General features: G+C 43.0%; 1 protein-coding gene across 2 annotated transcripts in view; it reads left to right on the forward strand.

The window, feature by feature from the left end:
* Positions 1 to 18,332, forward strand: part of KCNJ4 (potassium inwardly rectifying channel subfamily J member 4) — a 320,692-nt gene that overhangs the window by 231,841 nt on the left and 70,519 nt on the right. Inside the window, exon 2 of one of the 2 annotated variants that reach the window (XM_073549504.1) lies at positions 3,938 to 4,544. The exons of the other annotated variant lie outside the window; for it this stretch is intronic. Within the exon in view, the coding sequence (XP_073405605.1) occupies positions 4,519 to 4,544 (26 nt within the window). The 5' untranslated portion in view covers positions 3,938 to 4,518. The remainder of the gene's footprint in view (positions 1 to 3,937; positions 4,545 to 18,332) is intronic. 2 annotated transcript variants of the gene reach the window in all.

An 18,332-nucleotide genomic window follows, 5' to 3' on the forward strand; every position in this document is an offset into this window, starting at 1 on the left:
TGTTTCCAGACGCCCTCCCTCCTCTTGATACAAAACTCCTCTTACTTGATGTGTGTCATTGCAGTCATAGACCCAAGTGTGCATTTGTCATCAAAAAGTAAGCTGCCACCAGATGGTACCCTTCTACCTGCGTCAGCTGGAGATTTTAGTATGTGTCATCTTGAAGAAGTTGGGGATTTGTTGCGCCCCGCATTATAATGGAAAGTGTCAATTTTAAAATGTTTACCATCAACTTTAATCCTGAAAGAAAGTGCTCAGTGATCTTACTGATAATAACAATTTTACCGCTGTTACAAAACATAATTACTGAGCTGCTCTCAGAGTTTATTGTAACAAATGACATATCACACCAACACAAACAGAAATCTGTAACGTGAATCGTTGGGTAACCTAGACTTTACCCCTTGTATATAAAGATGGGGCAAGTGCTACACAAACAATTTTTGGCCAAACCCAGTAGTCGCAAGTCATGGCACGCTAAGCTATTTGCGTCAGATGGCTGCTTTAATAAACTTAAATGGTGCCCAAGCTATGCTGATAGAGTTTGTAAGATATGATCACTCTGTCACTTGTCCTCTTTCTCAGCAATTTTTGGAGCTGCCATACAAGTAAATGAAGAGAGATGGTTGTACGAGATCACCTTCCCAGTGACCTCGGCATTCTCCAAATAGAAGGGAGCCAAATCTTTAATACATTAATGGCATATCTTGAGGATGTACTATAAATTAAAGTTAAGTAACATGATTTACAGGACTCTGGTCCAGTGGCCACATTGGGAGGCTGCAGGACCAGAGCCCTATGAACATCTCTCTACCCGCCATCATTCCCAGGGCATCTTTTTCTAATTAGGCTTCATGTGTCATCATTACCTTATATGAAACCTGATTATCTGCTATGAATTTTATATGTGTGTTCTGTGCCATTTCTTACGGTTAAAAGCAGGTCTTCTTTATTTTAAGGGTTTATCCGGGACTATGGTATTTAATTTTTTCTCATGGGGCTAAGAATTGACAGGAACGTAGTTGATAACCATCTGCCTGTTCTTACCGTTGCCAGCTCAGAGTGGTAACAGACCACTCGTGTTGCTTCATTTGACCTCGCATCAACAGAGCAGCTCTACCTCTTTGGGCTGCTCTGTCGGCAGGTTGTCAGTGCGCAGTTAAGCAGGAGGGAGCTGTCTGTCAATCAGCATGACATTGGCAGGCACGCCCCCTGTCAACAGAACAGCGCAGAAGAGAAGGAGCAGCTCTGTCGACGTGATGTCACCGGAAGCAGCAGAATCCCCGGCAGGAGCGGTCTGTGACCGGCAGAACAGTTCTAATGCCCATAAGAAAAAAAATAAAGTAGTCTCAGATAACTGCTTTAAAGGACTTCCGTGTAATGTTGCTTAAAGTTTGCTTAGATATGACTGTTTTCTGAGGGCCCTATCTTTTATAGTTGTAATATAAAAAATAGTTGTCTTTAAGTGACCCCCATTTTAAAGAAGATGTTCAACCACCTTGAGCAGTTAAATTTTTTTGCATTTCCATTTTTTTCTCATATTTCAAATAGCTATAACTTTAAATTCACACGTTCACACTGTGGCCACGTTTGCACCGTGACTGTTATCTACATGTAATATTACTTTTTACTTATTTACTTACTACAAGGTATATGCTCATTTTGAGTTTTTCTCAGGGTTTGTCAATTACTGGGCTTAACAACTCACTGTTGAGCCCAGCAAATGGCTGCAAAAGTCATATGTTTGTGGGTTTTGACTAAAATGGCAACAGTGTGAACGTGCACTTACATGTGGCACATATGCCAACTTCTGCTCCAGCTCATTTCTTTGGTTTTGCTGTAGTTTCTTGTACAAACCCTAGGGGTCTTCCCCCTCTGACCTTTGAGCTAGACATTTATCTATATAGCTTCTCATGGAGAGGTGTCGGGAACCTGTCTTGCTCTCACTGCATCTACATTCAGGTCGGCTGACACAAGTTGAGGCTTTAATACTAGACGATGTGGGATGGCTTTTATGCTTTTTTGTTCAACATAGCATTAACTAAGTACAATATGTTATTTACATGTACTATCACTATTTACATACGTACTACAAAGTATATGCTCATCTTGTTTTTTTTCTTGTCTGGTTTGTTAATCACTGGGTTTAGCAACTCATCATTGCGCCCAGCTAATGGCTGCAGAAGTCACATGCTCTGCAGTCGTGTTGTCACTGCTGCAGCATGTCAGCAGAAACTGGAACAGCTGCTGAGAGGCATTGCTGGAGCACAGGAGGTTGAGTAAAAACCGAATTTTCTACTTGCAATGACTGCAAGCTAATTAACACAAAAAGTTCATACACAGAAAATTCCTTTAAGCATATATTTCCTTGTAGTATTGCCACTGTGGGCCACCTATAATAAATAAGAAAGAAATGGAGTGTGTAGTCAATTAATAGTAATTATATCAACAGTTTCATTGTCAGAATTTCTAGTAGCAACATGCCCATAACAGTTAGAAGCTCTTACCCATTTTCCCCGCTTGTGGTACCATGCACACAGCCCCAATGCGCGTTTTGTATTGTCTTCCTTAGGGGTCCCCATTGCCCATTACATATCCCCACAGCAGGTGTGTGCAATCTCGATCAGATGCATGTGTCAAATTGAAAGCACCAGAACTTCAGTGATTCAGTGATCTAATAGACTATTCTGTGGCTGGGGCCTGTGGCTGCAAATATGGCTCTGTGAGATGCTGGATCTCTTCACCTTACTCTCAATTGGCGACGGTCACAGAAAGCTCAACTCGGCTGCCGGCACACGTTATGAAGAATCCAGAAGAGACTTTGATTTCTTTAAGAATTCTTGCTGAATGCATACAAACAGCAGCAGGTAAAAAAGACTTTCTTCAGACAGGCTGAAAGCAAATGTGCTTCTAATGAAGCCAAGATGCAGAATGAGACACAGGGGGAAGAAGAAGGAAGGGACATCACACCCAGAAGAGGGAGACAGAGAGACAGAAGGGACAAACTTGATGGAAAGGGAGGATTTTTGCTATGCAAAACACAGGAACACATAGCAACAGTAAAACAATATGAGAGACTGCAATACAGCATGTAAAATGTACAAGACAGTCTGTAAAATGTCTCATTCATGGGACATAACATAGACAGTTGATATAATTACTTGCAATACCTCTGTACTATGTCTCCTTAGCATAGTCTTATGCAGTCTCACTATTATAAGCATTGAGGCACTGTCACTTTATATAAATATTGATTGTATCATTATGCTTTCCCTGTCCTAAGCTCGCTTGTGATATTCACGCCCCTTTTTGTACCCGCTTCTCTGCTTTGAATAGCTTTGTTATTGATACATATATATAGACGTTTTTGCCTTTATACATACAATAAAGAATGAAAGCTTTTTGAATCTCATTTTGGACTATACACTCCTTATCCTTGGTAGGAGAGTCCATACTTACTATTTGCTTTGGTCCTGCTATGGAGGCATAGGACCATGATAACATTTATATGAGCTATTATGATTCCTTTTTGATAATATTGTATTACACCTGCAGCCAAAAATCCACAGTAACAAATCCGCTTAGGATTTCGATGTGACAATACAGCATTGTTTCTGCATGTTTCACCTTGTGCATTGCTTATGACTGGGAACAACATGCTGAGAATAGTTCTTTTGTCCTGTTGATGCTAAACCATAGAACCCCCTTATCGGCAGCTATACATTAAACTAAATTTTCTGATTCCCTTTCAGTCTTAAAAATCCATATCCATATGCAGCAATGTCTATCAAGAATTATTATGCAACTGGAAGATGAAGAAACAGATAAAAATAACCCGCGTTCTCCTCGGTGCACATTACGGCAGATGGTTTTCAGAAAGAGTTGGCTTGATACTTCTTTTATCTGTTGCTATTTTTCTTTTCTCTTTTCCCAACAGTGAGAACGTGGTTTATGAACCAAGGAGGTGGTCCGAGACTGTGCTGCCAGCTAATGTGCCATCTTATCACATTACCAGAGATCATCCATGTCAGGATTGTGAGACGGGTCACAAAGAACAGCGTTTACTGTGGTGGAAAAGATGCTGTGAAAGTCCCACTGCTTATCCCATCAAAATACCTTAAAATGAAGTATTTATTATAACACAACAGAGGTTGAGATGCCAATCACAGTATGCCATCGCTCATATTTAAAGCTTTCATCAAAAGTTCGTAAAGTGGGGATCGTATGGAATAAATGAGCAAAACTCTGGAGACTTGAATAGAAAAAGAGACTTCAAGTTCCGACTTTTGTCTTCACGCCGCTGTGTTATATTGAGGACTATCAAGAATAACATTTTATTTGACCACAAACATCCAGATTTGGTAGATATGTTACTTCTTTAAGACTGTGACAAGGTTTCCAAGCTGCTGTGATGCATTCAAATGGGAATTGGATTGTCGCTCAAGAGGGCCTGAGCTAAGGACAAGTCTACTCTGCAAACAGATTTCTAGATCTGTCTCCTGGGATAAAGCTATTGAGATGACGATGGATACAATCCGCAGCAGGTAAGATCACAGCATTAAAAAAAAATCAGTGCTGTCTGCCCCTGATTACACAATATATGTAAAGGTGTTTTCCAGATGGGTACGTTGATTTGCCAAATTTTAATTAGATTTCAAATGAGGAACAGGAAAGGGAAAGTTTTTACTCCCTCTACCCCACCCATCCAACCCTCATTGGATGATGATGTCTCCTAGGCAGGTCACGGGCTAGAATGATAGCACTCAGACGAGAAAAAATGACATCTGTATGGGGCCTTAAAAAGATTGTGAAAGCACCCACAGCCTAGCTATGTTTTTCCACAGATAGCACTCGTGCCTATGAATGACTAAGGGACTGTTCACAAGACCGTGATCATTCACAGACTGAGCAATCTGTAGAATATCGCATAGACATATTTAATATCGTTCAAATTGTCGAATCAAAATCTACAATGCAATTCCATGGGTCTGTGAAAAAAATTGGACAGCACTCTGATACCATCCAAGTGCTGTCTGTTTTTCACAGACTGCTAGATAGGAAAACATAGAGAAACTTTTTTTCTGCTTTCTTGTCTGAGAAAAATTAGTAAAACTCTGACCCTATTCTGATAGTAAAAACTGACACACTGACCAGGCTCTGATGGAACTTTGATGGAAAAATTATATATTACTGATGAAATTTGGACAGATTTTCTTGTACCGCAAAATCACTGATCACTGATATCTGTATGAAACGTTACTAATGAACCACATATTTGTGGCTATGTAAATGCAATTTTTAAATTTCTTCACTCATTTTCTAACTTTCTAATTAGCGTTTTTTTTTTTTGTTTTTTTTTTTAAATTGCTGCTTCAGGTAAGTCCTATATCTAGAGCAATGTTTCCTAAATTCCAGTCCTCACTGCCCCCAACAGATCATGTTTCCCTTAGTGATTATTATTCCCTTATTGATTCCCAAGTGATTAAATTATTATTAAAGGGAATCTGTCACCCATTTTTGGCCTATGAGATGCTGCCACCGCCATCATGGGCTTATCTACAGCATTCTGTAATGCTATAGATAAGCCCCCAATGTAACCTGAAAGAAGAAAAACGAGTTAGATTATACTCACCCGGGGGGTCCGGTCTGGCGCCTCCCATCTTCTAGTGATGACGTCCTCCTTCTTACTTCTGCCGCGGCTCCTGCGCAGGCGTACTTTATCTGCCCTGTTGAGAGCAGAGTAAAGTACTGCAGTGCGCAGGTGCAGGACCTCTCTGACCTTTCCCGGCACCTGTGCACTGCAATACTTTAGTCTGCTCTCAACAGGGCAGATAAAGTACGCCTGCGCAGGAGCCGCGGCAGAAGTAAGAAGGAGGACGTCATCACTAGAAGATGGGAGGCGCAGGACTGGACCGCGACACCCATCGGACCGGACCCCCGGGTGACTATAATCTAACTTTTTTTTTCTTACAGAATGCTGTAGACAAGCCCCTGATGGCGGTGGCCGCATCTCATAAGCCAGAAATGAGGTGACAGATTCCCTTTAAGGTATCAGAAGTATCCTGGAAACATCATCTTTTTTTTTTTTGCAAAAAATATTCTAAATCTGTTGCTGATTTTGGTTTTGTCAGCACTCTCTGCTCTTTCCCTCTCTTCTCCTTCTCCTAGTGTTAGAGAGAGCAGCAGGGAGGAGAAAGGGGTTGTACACAGATTTTCACAGTATGGAGAGGGGAGAAAGTATCTCAATGAGGGCAAAGAACACAAGCTACAGAAAAGGAAGAAATTACAAGAAGAGGAAATAAGTGCAGGATAGAAGCTGGTCTTAACTAATAGCTCCTGAAGACTTCAGCACCCAAAAAACACATTAAGTCTCAAATCCAGTGTATATTAGTGTGAGAAAGCCCCCCCACAAGGCTGCAAATTGCATATTGTGCAATCTAAGGAATAAACATTATAGAATGAAACTGCAATTTTCTTAACTATAGGTAATCACTAAGTTATGTAAAAATCATTATTTTCAAGTCAAATGTGTTCCTAGCTTTTCAAGCAATAACATTTTCCTGCTTTTAAAAAGACATTTATTCTAGTATTCCCCAATGCAACAGAGATACCGGTATTTATCATATCATATTGCTTAACATAATATATTAAAATACTTTTGTCTATATAAAAATACATAGGTATATTTCCAAAAATAAGGCGGCACGCTAACGTTTCAGTGAAAATTAATGTGGATCCTTTTTATGTACAGTTGTGGCCAAAATTATTGACACCCCTGCAATTCTGTCAGATAATACTCAGTTTCTTCCTGAAAATGATTGCAAACACAAATTCTTTGGTATTATTATCTTCATTTAATTTGTCTTAAATGAAAAAGCACAAAAAGAATTGTCCTAAAGCCAAATTGGATATAATTCCACACCAAACATAAAAAAGAGGGTGGACAAAAGTATTGGCACTGTTCGAAAAATCATGTGATGCCTCTCTAATTTGTGTAATTAACAGCACCTGTAACTTACCTGTGGCACCTAACAGGTGTTGGCAATAACTAAATCACACTTGCAGCCAGTTGACATGGATTAAAGTTGACTCAACCTCTGTCCTGTGTCCTTGTGTGTACCACATTGAGCTTGGAGAAAAGAAAGAAGACCAAAGAACTGTCTGAGGACTTGAGAAACCAAATTATGAGGAAACATGAGCAATCTCAAGGCTACAAGTCCATCCGCAAAGACCAGAATGGTCCTGTGTCTAACGTGCGCAGTGTCATCAAGAGGTTTAAAGCCCATGGCACTGTGGCTAACCTCCCTAGATGTGGACGGAAAAGAAAAATTGACAAGAGATTTCAACGCAAGATTGTGCGGATGTTGGATAAAGAACCTCGACAAACATCCAAACAAGTTCAATCTGCCCTGCATTCCGAGGGTACAACAGTGTCAACCCGTACTATCCGTCGGCGTCTGAATGAAAAGGGACTGTATGGTAGGAGACCCAGGAAGACCCCACTTCTTTCCCCGAGACATAAAAAAGCCAGGCTGGAGTTTGCCAAAACTTACCTGAAAAAGCCTAAAACGATTTGGAAGAATGTTCTCTGGTTAGATGAGACAAAAGTAGAGCTTTTTGGGCAAAGGCATCAGCATAGAGTTTACAGGAGAAAAAAAGAGGCATTCAAAGAAAAGAACACGGTCCCTACAGTCAAACATGGCGGAGGTTCCCTGATGTTTTGGGGTTGCTTTGCTGTCTCTGGCACTGGACTGCTTGACCGTGTGCATGGCATTATGAAGTCTGAAGACTACCAACAAATTTTGCAGCATAATGTAGGGCCCAGTTTGAGAAAGCTGGGTCTCCCTCAGAGGTCATAGGTCTTCCAGCAGGACAATGACCCAAAACACACTTCAAAAAGCACTAGAAAATGGTTTGAGAGAAAGCACTAGAGACTTCTAAGGTGGCCAGCAATGAGTCCAGACCTGAATCCCATAGAACACCTGTGGAGAGATCTAAAAATGGCAGTTTGGAGAAGGCACCCTTCAAATATCAGGGACCTGGAGCAGTTTGCCAAAGAAGAATGGTCTAAAATTGCAGCAGAGCATTGTAAGAAACTCATTGATGGTTACCGGAAGTGGTTGGCGCAGTTATTTTGGCTAAAGGTTGTGCAACCAAGTATTAGGCTGAGGGTGCCAATACTTTTGTCTGGCCCATTTTTGGAGTTTTGTGTGAAATGATCAATGTTTTGCTTTTTGCTTCATTCTCTTTTGTGCTTTTTCATTTAAGACAAATTAAATGAAGATGATAATACCAAAGAATTTGTGTTTGCAATCATTTTCAGGAAGAAACTGAGTATTATCTGACAGAATTGCAGGGGTGTTAATACTTTTGGCCACAACTGTACATGGGGGAATAAATGATCCACGGCGATTTTCCCTAAAAGTTTGGTGTTTTGTCATCGTGTTATCAACGATTGTTATAATTAGTATGTGTTAGGGTGCAATTATATATATCGGAGATCAGAACGCAATGCTCGTACTTGCCAGTGACTCTCCCGGCCTGCACGGGACAACTGAATCGAAGTACATGAACCTGTCATGCTCGAGTTGGGAGAGCCACGGCCAGTCTGAGCTCTGCCGTCTGATCTCCGTCTGATTTCTACGGCCATCTGGCTGCCCCCTTATATGTTGGTAGTACACTGCTGCCCTTCATTCTGTGTCTGTACAGAGAGTCTACACTCACTGGCCACTTTATTAGGTACACCATGCTAGTAAGGGGTTGGACCCCCTTTTGCCTTCAGAACTGCCTCAATTCTTCGTGGCAGAGATTCAACAAGGTGCTGGAAGCATTCCTCAGAGATTTTGGACCATATTGACATGATGGCATCACACAGTTGGCGCAGATTTGTCGGCTGCACATCCCTGATGCGAATCTCCCGTTCCACCACATCCCAAAGATGCTCTATTGGATTGAGATCTGGTGACTGAGGAGGCCATTTGAGTACAGTAAACTCATTGTCATGTTCAAGAAACCAATCTGAGATGATTCGAGCTTTATGACATGGCGCATTATCCTGCTGAAAGTAGCCATCAGATGTTGGGTACATTGTGGTCATAAAGGGATGGACATGGTCAGCAACAATACTCAGGTAGGCTGTGGCGTTGCAACGATGCTCAATTGGTACCAAGGGGCCCAAAGAGTGCCCAGAAAAAATTCCCCACACCATGACACCACCACCACCAGCCTGAACCGTTGATACAAGGCAGGATGGATCCATGCTTTCATGTTGTTTACGCCAAATTCTGACCCTACCATCCGAATGTCGCAGCAGAAATCGAGACTCATCAGACCAGGCAACGTTTTTCCAATCTTCTACTGTCCAATTTCGATGAGCTTGTGCAAATTGTAGCCTCAGTTTCCTGTTCTTAGCTGAGAGGAGTGGTACCCAGTGTGGTCTTCTGCTGCTGTAGCCCATCTGCCTCAAAGTTCGACGCACTGTGCGTTCAGAGATGCTCTTCTGCCTACCTTGGTTGTAACGGGTGGCAATTTGAGTCACTGTTGCCTTTCTATCAGCTCGAACCAGTCTGCCCATTCTCCTCTGACCTCTGGCATCAACATGGCATTTCCGGCCACAGAACTGCCGCTCCCTGGATTTTTTTTCTTTTTCGGACCATTCTCTGTAAACCCTAGAGATGGTTGTGCGTGAAAATCCCAGTAGATCAGCAGTTTCTGAAATTCTCAGACCAGCCCTTCTGGCACCAACAATCATGCCACGTTCAAAGGCACTCAAATCACCTTTCTTCCCCATACTGATGCTCGGTTTGAACTGCAGGAGATTGTCTTGACCATGTCTACATGCCTAAATGCACTGAGTTGCCGCCATGTGATTGGCTGATTAGAAATTAAGTCTTAACACACAGTTGGACAGGTGTACCTAATAAAGTGGCCAGTGAGTGTAGATTCATGTTATGTCCTGAAGTCTAATTGTGCGACAACGGCTTACAGAGTTTACAAGGCACTGTATTTCATATACATACTTTGGGTAGGCTAGAGTCATATCATAAAGAAAAACCTTTCTCTAATGGCATAAGATTGGAGGAGATTTTAAAAAAGGAAAGATGTGTGAATTAACATCAACTACAATTTCACAAATGTTATCCTGCAAAAGCAATTTAGTTTTATTCATGTACACAGCCTATGGCCTCCCTAAAATCGTATTACAGATCTGTACCAGCTCCATATTGTATTGATCCGTAGAATGGTGCTATACTTATCCTGTGCAGCTTTCAGAAAATCCTGTGCTGCCTCCTAAAAGAAATCACCAATTTTCCTCCACATAAGACCATACAAATTGAAAAATCTGCCTGTATACCGACCTGTGAAAATCTCAGTATGGCCGTGCATGAGAATGGTTTTTCATCCCACAACAGTGAATACTTCAGCAGGAAAAAGGCTGAAAAAATATGTTTTCTCTATATTCCTACCTATAGGTCAGTCTTAAAAAGGGCATATCAAAAGGTAAAAAAAAAGCCCAGTTTTTTTATTTATTTTATTACAGCTGCTCCCCTGAGTATTCAATATTTTATTTTTAAATCTGCCATATAATTGCAGAGATATGGGCCTTTTAATTTAAGGCTAATTTTTATGGTTTTTACAAAGGGGATAGTGCACAGAAGGCAATAATGCAAAAGTCTAAGGGTACCGTTACACTTAGCGATGCACCAGCGATCCCGTCAACGATATGGATCACTGGTACATTGCTAAGTGGTCGCTAGTGAGCTGCCAAACAGGCAGATCTCACCAGCGACATCGCTGGGGACGGGGATTGCTACTTACCTGTCAGATGAGGCGATCTTGGCGTCCTCCCGCCCGCCTCCACGCCTCACTCGTCGGCGCCACAGGAAGCAGAGCAGGAAGTGGCCGACGAGGAATGGTCCAGGGAGTTCTCGCGCGACCAACGATGAGCAGCGGGGGAGCGGTCGGAGGTAAGTATCACATGCAATGATATCGCTAGCAATATCGTTGCAACGTCACAAAATCGGTGACTTTACAGCGATATTGCTAGCGATATCGCAGTGTGTAACGGGGGCTTTAAGACATGCCTCTGGAGAATCCTATTAGCCACACTCCTTGGATAAAGACCATAAAAATTAGCGCTAATAAAAAGGCCCACTATGTGGAGGATTTAGCAAATTCTCAGGGAGCAGCGGGAATAAAATAAATGCAAAAACTGCAAAAACTGGTAACTTTTGAACTGGTGATTGATCCTGTTTGACCATAACTGGGATGTACAATTACAGTAGTTTGCATTAACCCCTTTCCAACATAAGGCATAATAGTATGCCGATGTCAGACTCCGCACCGTTCCGGGCACATGACAGCTGAAATGTGCCAGAAACAGCCACAGGTGGAATTGTGATCCACCTACGGGTGTTAACTAGTTAAATGTGTTAACTCGCGCTTACCGAAAGCATGTCACTAATCCCGCCCATCGGTAACCCTGTCACATGATCGCGGGTCACCGTTGAGTCAACATGACAACCAGAGGTCTCCAGCAGACCTCTATGGTTGTCATAGCTGAATTGCTATGAGCGACGCCCGGTGGTCAGCGCTCATGGCAAGTAAGCATTTCTGCTACATACAGGCGATCTGATTATAGCCTGTGTGTAGCAGAGGCGATCAGATAACTGCAGCTTCTTGTCTCCCATGGAGACTATTGAAGCATGTAAAAAGTAAAAAAAAGTTTTTAAAAATATTAAAAAAATTAAAAAAATATAAAAGTTCAAATTCCCCTCTTTCACCCTATTCAAAGTAAAACAATTAAAAAAAATCAAATATACACATATTTGGTATCGTTGCGTTCAGAATCCCCCGATCTATCAATAAAAAAAAGAAATAACCTGATCGCTAAATAGCGTAACGAGAAAAAAAATTCAAAACATTAGAATTACTTTTTTTGGTCACCACTACATTGAATGCAATAACAGGCGATCAAATAATTGTATCTACACAAATGTAATAAATGTAATAAAAACATCAGCTCAGCACTCAAAAATTAAGTCTTTACCCAGCCTTAGGTCAAGAAAAATGGAGTCGCTACAGATCTTGGAAAATGGCGCCTTTTTTTTTTTTAACCAAACTTTGAAACTTTTTTTTCACCACTTAAATTAAGGGCAGTTTCACACGTGCAGATAATTAAGGTACTGGAAAACCCGGTACCAGAGCTATCCGTGACCGTGTGTCCGTGTGCATACGTATGCCATCCGTGTGACATCCGTGTGCTATCCATATGTCCGTGTGTACCATCCGTGTGCTGTCTGTATGCTGTCCATGTGTCCGTGTCCGTGTTTTTGAAAAATTATTTTCAATGTTAACAATTTGACTTTTAAAAACGCACACGGATTGCACACACAGCACACAGACAGCATCCGTGTGCGGTACGTGTTTACACGGACCCATTGACTTGTATGGGTCCGTGTGATCCGTGCTGTTGCACAAAAACGGACATGTCAGCGTGTTTTGCACACGGACACACGGTCCGTGAAAACACGCTGACATCTGCATAGACACATTCATTCGAATGTGTCTACGTGTGTCAGTGTCTCCGGTACGTGAGAAAACTGTCATTACACGTACCGGAGACACTGACGTGTGAAACTGCCCTAAAAAGAACCTTTGCATGTTTGAACACGTAATGACCTGGGGAATCATAATGGCAGGTCATTTTTAGCATTTATTGAACATGGTTAAAAAAATAACTGTGGAATTGCACTTTTATTTGCAATTTCCACACACTTGGATTTTTTCCCGTTTTCCAGTACATGATATGTTAAAACCAATAGTGTAATTCAAAAGTGCAACGTCCCGCAAAAAATAAGACCTCACATGGCCATATTGACCGAAAAATAAAAAAGTTATGGCTCTGGCTTCAGTAATATAAACCTAGTAAAAATCATCCAGCACACTAAGTGATGAGAGGGGTTAATCAGCCATGTTTAACGCTAAGACGATCGAACTGCTGTAGAGTGGGAGGAGTCCAGAGGATAAATACCCAGCTTTCTAGAGCATTTGAGTGTGGATGGGTATGGACATGCAAGCTCTGGAGATGTCCTTTTGTGTTAAAGAAAGCTGGGTGAATGAAGATTGCAGGTCTCCTGGATTGCATGTCCTTTGCTAAAAGATGTGGAAGCTGGACTCTAAGCCAGGCGGGCTAGCCAGCACTATTGTATGGACTTGTTACTTTATGTTTTACCATCTGCTGGACATAAGATGTACAGTGCTGTGCAAATTAATTGGGACAAAGCATTTTTTTAAGTAGAATCGTAAGTTCGTTACCAGTCAGTGATTCAAACCATTTTTAACTGCTTTGAACAGGTGTGAGTGCAGTGAGTGCAGCAGTTAAAACTGGTTTGAATCACTGACTGGTAACCAACTTATGATTTTACTTAAAAAAATGCTTTGTCCCAATTAATTTGCACAGCATTTTATTTATATTTTAAGGTGACATGGCTTATGAGAATTGCAATAAACCAGGTGGACTTTAAATAGAAATGGTTTCTGTGTCTACCTCTTTAAGAAGCTGAGTGAGTCGACCTACCACAGTATATAGTGTATGCGTACAGGTAACACACTAACTCATCTAGTTGAAGTCTTTGGTTTTCTTCTTCATCTGGCACAGACCAGTAGCATTTCTTTCAGCCAGGACTCAGCTCTGCAGAAAATAAGAATCAGTTATCTATAGATAATTAATTTTAGAGTACATTCCTCACTTTTTCCCCAATAATGTATGTTCCTCATTCTGGCTCCCATACAGTTATGTCACCCATCTTGGCACTCCTTCATTTAATAAGGTCCCAGATCCTGTTCCCCTTTATTTAATAATGTACCCATACTAGGCTCCATTTAATAATGTCTTATGGCCTCATTTATTTAATAATGTCTCTCATCCAAGGTCCCTATGTTCCCCCATCCTGGTCTCCTATGTTCCTCTGTCCTGGGTCCCTATTTCTTCCATCCTGGGCCCCTATGTTCCTCTGTTCTAGGCCTCTATGTCACTCCATTCCGGTCCCCTATGTTGCCCTATCCTGGGCCTCTATGTTACCCGTACTAGGTCCCCCATGTTGTCCCATGCAAGCCGCTGTGTTCCTCCATCCCATTCCCCTATATTCCTCAGTCCTGGGCCCCTCTATCCCCTCATCCTGGGCCCCTGTGTTGCCCATACTGGGCTCCTATGATGCCCCATCCTAGGCCCCTATGTCACCCATCCCTTTGTCCCTCTAACCTTGGCCTCTATCCTTCCCAAGTTTGAGTTCCTATGTCCACTACCCTGCCCAATCACAAAGGGGAAAAAAGTTCACACCTTTGGCATAGTAGCACCTCTGGTCTGAACTGAATGTTCTCCTAAGGCAGCTTTGTTTCTGGAGCATAGGAGAATCGCGAAGTGACTAAAGCTGGTTGGATCCAGTGATCTAGCCAGCTTCAGGGCAGCGTGAATAATCTGCATAACTTAGCGCTTGCTCATCTGTGGTTTTCTCATGTGGTGTATGAATGAGCGTTGTACCCCTGACAGGATACGGTGGCCAAGCTTTCTGTCAGGAGAAAAGTCTTTCCTTCTCAGATTACATGCACACAGGAAACTCCACAAATACAATGTTTGCACAGTTACTGCCTCTAGGCAGAAAATGATGATGGTGGTAGTAGTTAGTGCATTAGAGCCCCAGTCATGAAGCAGCCGTAAGAATTTGAAACAAAATTCTTTTTACTGAAGGTAATGGGGCAAATTATTATTTACAAACAGCAGTAAATTGAATTGAGGTACGGGATTACACTCACGGTTGATGATTGCTGTGTACAGGCAGATCTTAATAACCTCTGGTTTTATTAAGTCTGAATATCTCTTCAGCTCTGTGCTCTGTTTCTGCCCTGACGTAATTTTTCTACCTACAAAATGGCATCCTATTCTTAAGATGTCCGACTACCAACTGCCTCTTCAAATTTAAAACTATCCCCCAGGACTTAGCTCCTCTCCCTTCTATGTGACTGTAGAGCTGCAGTCATTGGCTGACTGCCCTGAGGTGTTTTTCCAGAACCTTCTGCATATTAACACAGAGCTGGATCACCTGATCAAACCTGGGAGTGAAAGATTAACCCTTTTTGTGCTGCCTGTCAGTAGGTCTCACAATGTATTTAACCCCTTAACCCCCAAGGGTGGTTTGCACGTTCATGACCGGGCCAATTTTTACATTTCTGACCACTGTCCCTTTATGAGGTAATAACTCTGGAACGCTTCCATGGATCCTGGTGATTCTGACCTTGTTTTCTCGTGACATATTGTACTTCATGCTAGTCATAAAATTTCATTCATATAACTTGCGTTTATTTGTGAAAAGAACGGAAATTTGGCAAAAATTTTGAAAATTTTGCAATTTTTCAACTTTGAATTTTTATGCCCTTAAATCACAGAGATAGGGCACACAAAAAACTTAATAAGTAACATTTCCCACATGTTTATTTTATATCAGCACAATTTTGGAACCCAAATTTTTTTTTCTTAGGAAGTTATAAGGGTTAAAAGTTGACCAGCGATTTCTCATTTTTGCAACACCATTTTATTTTTACGGACCACATCACATTTGAAACCACTTTGAGGGAAATTTTAACCCCATGCCCTCCAATTCACCAAACAATTTTGCCCCTATCTACATAATGGGGAAAAAATGAATGGAAAAGTGTTGGAGGCAAATTGACAGCTGCCAGATGTGAACAAGGGGGACTTAAAGAATGAGAGCGATGGTGCCAAAGAGTATATACCATACAGTTGCTAAGGTGGGGCCCTGACATGGGATACTCACCACACACGGGGATATGAACACACTCACAAAATGCGCCACACACTACCACGTGCTTCAACACATATACCACCCTCAGCACACATTTCACCACACATACACCAACCTCGCCACATAAAAGTCGAAACACAAAAGTCGCCACTCAAAACTCGCCACACTGTCCCAGAGCTGTTCAAAAGATGAAAAATGAGCTGTGATTGGTTGCTGTCAGCAACAGTTTTCTTTGTAGACAGTTGTGGTAACTGAGGCCTATTATTCTTATCATTTCTACGGTGTTATCGTCCTTCTGTAAAGCTGGAAATAACACAATTTATTACCGTGCCAGCACAGACCACCCTCTGACACAGACTTGCAGGGGGAGCCCAGTATCACACAGGATAGGATTAGATATATGGCTCAGCAGTCAGTATCACACAGGATAGGATTAGCTGCACAGCTCAGCAGACAGTATCACACAGAATAGGATTAGATACACGGCTCAGCAGTCAGTATCACACAGGATAGGATTAGACACACAGCTCAGCAGTCAGTATCACTTAGGATAGGATTAGATACACGGCTGAGCAGTGAGTAACACACATGATAGGATAAGGTATGTAACGGGGTCTACCAAGCTGGGGTACCTCTTCTAGTACCACCCCGTGTTTTCGGAGGTCCGCTCTGCGTTGGCTGGAGTCTGAATGAATGACGCGGGCTGGAATTCCTCTGAGTGCATGGGCGCATATAAAAGATCACTGCTTCTCCATGTATTTGCAGTCTGACAACACTTTACTCACAGGACACAGAATATATCACACAGATACAGAGGGACGGCCAATAGACAAGCGTCAGGCCAGACATGCATTACAAAAGCCGCAGGTGGCAGGAGCATGTGGATGTTTACTGTGGGAATTACAAAGGTGGGGGGAGGGCGGACACTGATGATACATTAGGGACATGCATCTCACATGGAACCTATTATATATACATATAACTGCACAACATATTCTGGGTGCTGAGTGGTTCTGTAACACGGCTCCCCTTTTCAGCGACGCGATCGGCATACACAGTCTGATTCTCAACGGATCGGTTTGGGGATGACCGAAGTTTATGGGGTTGGCACATGTTCCGTTTGTCGACTTAGTCCATCGGCGTTACCATTTTGTTTGCCGGGTCTGTAGTGGATGGTAAAGTCCAGAGGTTGTAGGGCTAAACTCCACCGCAGCAATCTGGCGTTGTCTCCAGAGACCAGATTAAGCCAGACTAGGGGATTATGGTCCGTTAGGAGGGAAAACTGTCGTCCATACAAATATGGTTGCAACTTCTTGAGTGCCCATACTACCGCCAGGCACTCCTTCTCGATGGCCGCATAGCTTACTTCACGGGGCAGTAGTTTCCGACTCAGATAAGCTACCGGGTGTTCTTGGCCTTGCATCGATCCCCCCTCTTGCCAATGCGCTGACAACTGTCACAGGTCTGGCAGTACTGACGAACATCATAGGTTACCCCCGGCCAAAAGAAGTTTTGTGTCAGACGATGCCTGGTGCGACTGACGCCGAAGTGCCCGGCCAAGGGTATATCATGAGAGATTCGCAGTAGCTTCTGCCTATACTTCTTGGGAACTACCAGCTGTTGTTTTATAGTGGGGCTCGTCCCTGTGTGGTGCTGCTCTGTGATCCGGTAGAGGAGTCCCTGCTTCCATACAAACTGTTCCCCTTCTAGTACTCCTCTCCCCTCCTGTGCCTTCCCACGATATCCCTCTAATGAAGGATCCTCAAGTAACTCCCTCTTAAATTCATCTGAGGTGGCACAAGAAATGTGTCTGGCTATGGGAATACGTGCAGGGCTGGGATGTCTTACCTGGGCCTCCTCTGAGTGTGATTCCGCCTCCGCAGCTCGAACTTGTCTCTGGGTGGTCACAGGGTAGGTCTCAGCCTGAGGGGCCACCGAGAATGCAGACAACATGGGCCCCAAGTCATTTCCCAGCAAGACGTCTGCAGGCAAATCCTCCATCAAGCCGACCTCAACAAGGCCATCCCCGACTCCCCAGTTCAGGTGAATCCTGGCAGTGGGTAGTCGATGTATAGCTCCCCCTGCTACACGGACTGCCACTGTCCGGTCCGTCTTCTCTTGGTCCCGGATGAGATGAGGCTTCACAAGGGTCAAAGTTGCTTCGGAATCTTAGTCCCTGCATACGTTTCCCATTAACCCACACGACCTGTCGATGCTGTTGTCGATTATCTGCCCGGGCTGCCTGCACGGTGTCTACTTAATGCAGCACTTCCTCCATCTCTTCCACCCCTTGGTTAGTCGTAGCCCCCAATGCCGGGTCAGCTTCGCCTTGGTAGCAGTGTACAGCAGCCCGGCTGAAGGTAGCTGTTCCCGCCTTTGGCCACTGGGTATGCTGAGTCCGGTTGGGGCATTGTCTTTGCAGGTGGCCCAGCTGACGGCAGGTGTGGCATCGCGCCCCAGGGGGACTGTGGTAGGCCAGGTTTTGTAGCTGATACCCCTACAATCTTCGAT

Source organism: Dendrobates tinctorius, unplaced genomic scaffold, assembly GCF_039654945.1.
Source record: "Dendrobates tinctorius isolate UK_male_01 unplaced genomic scaffold, ASM3965494v1 ptg000159l, whole genome shotgun sequence".
Taxonomy (NCBI): Eukaryota; Metazoa; Chordata; class Amphibia; order Anura; family Dendrobatidae; genus Dendrobates; species Dendrobates tinctorius.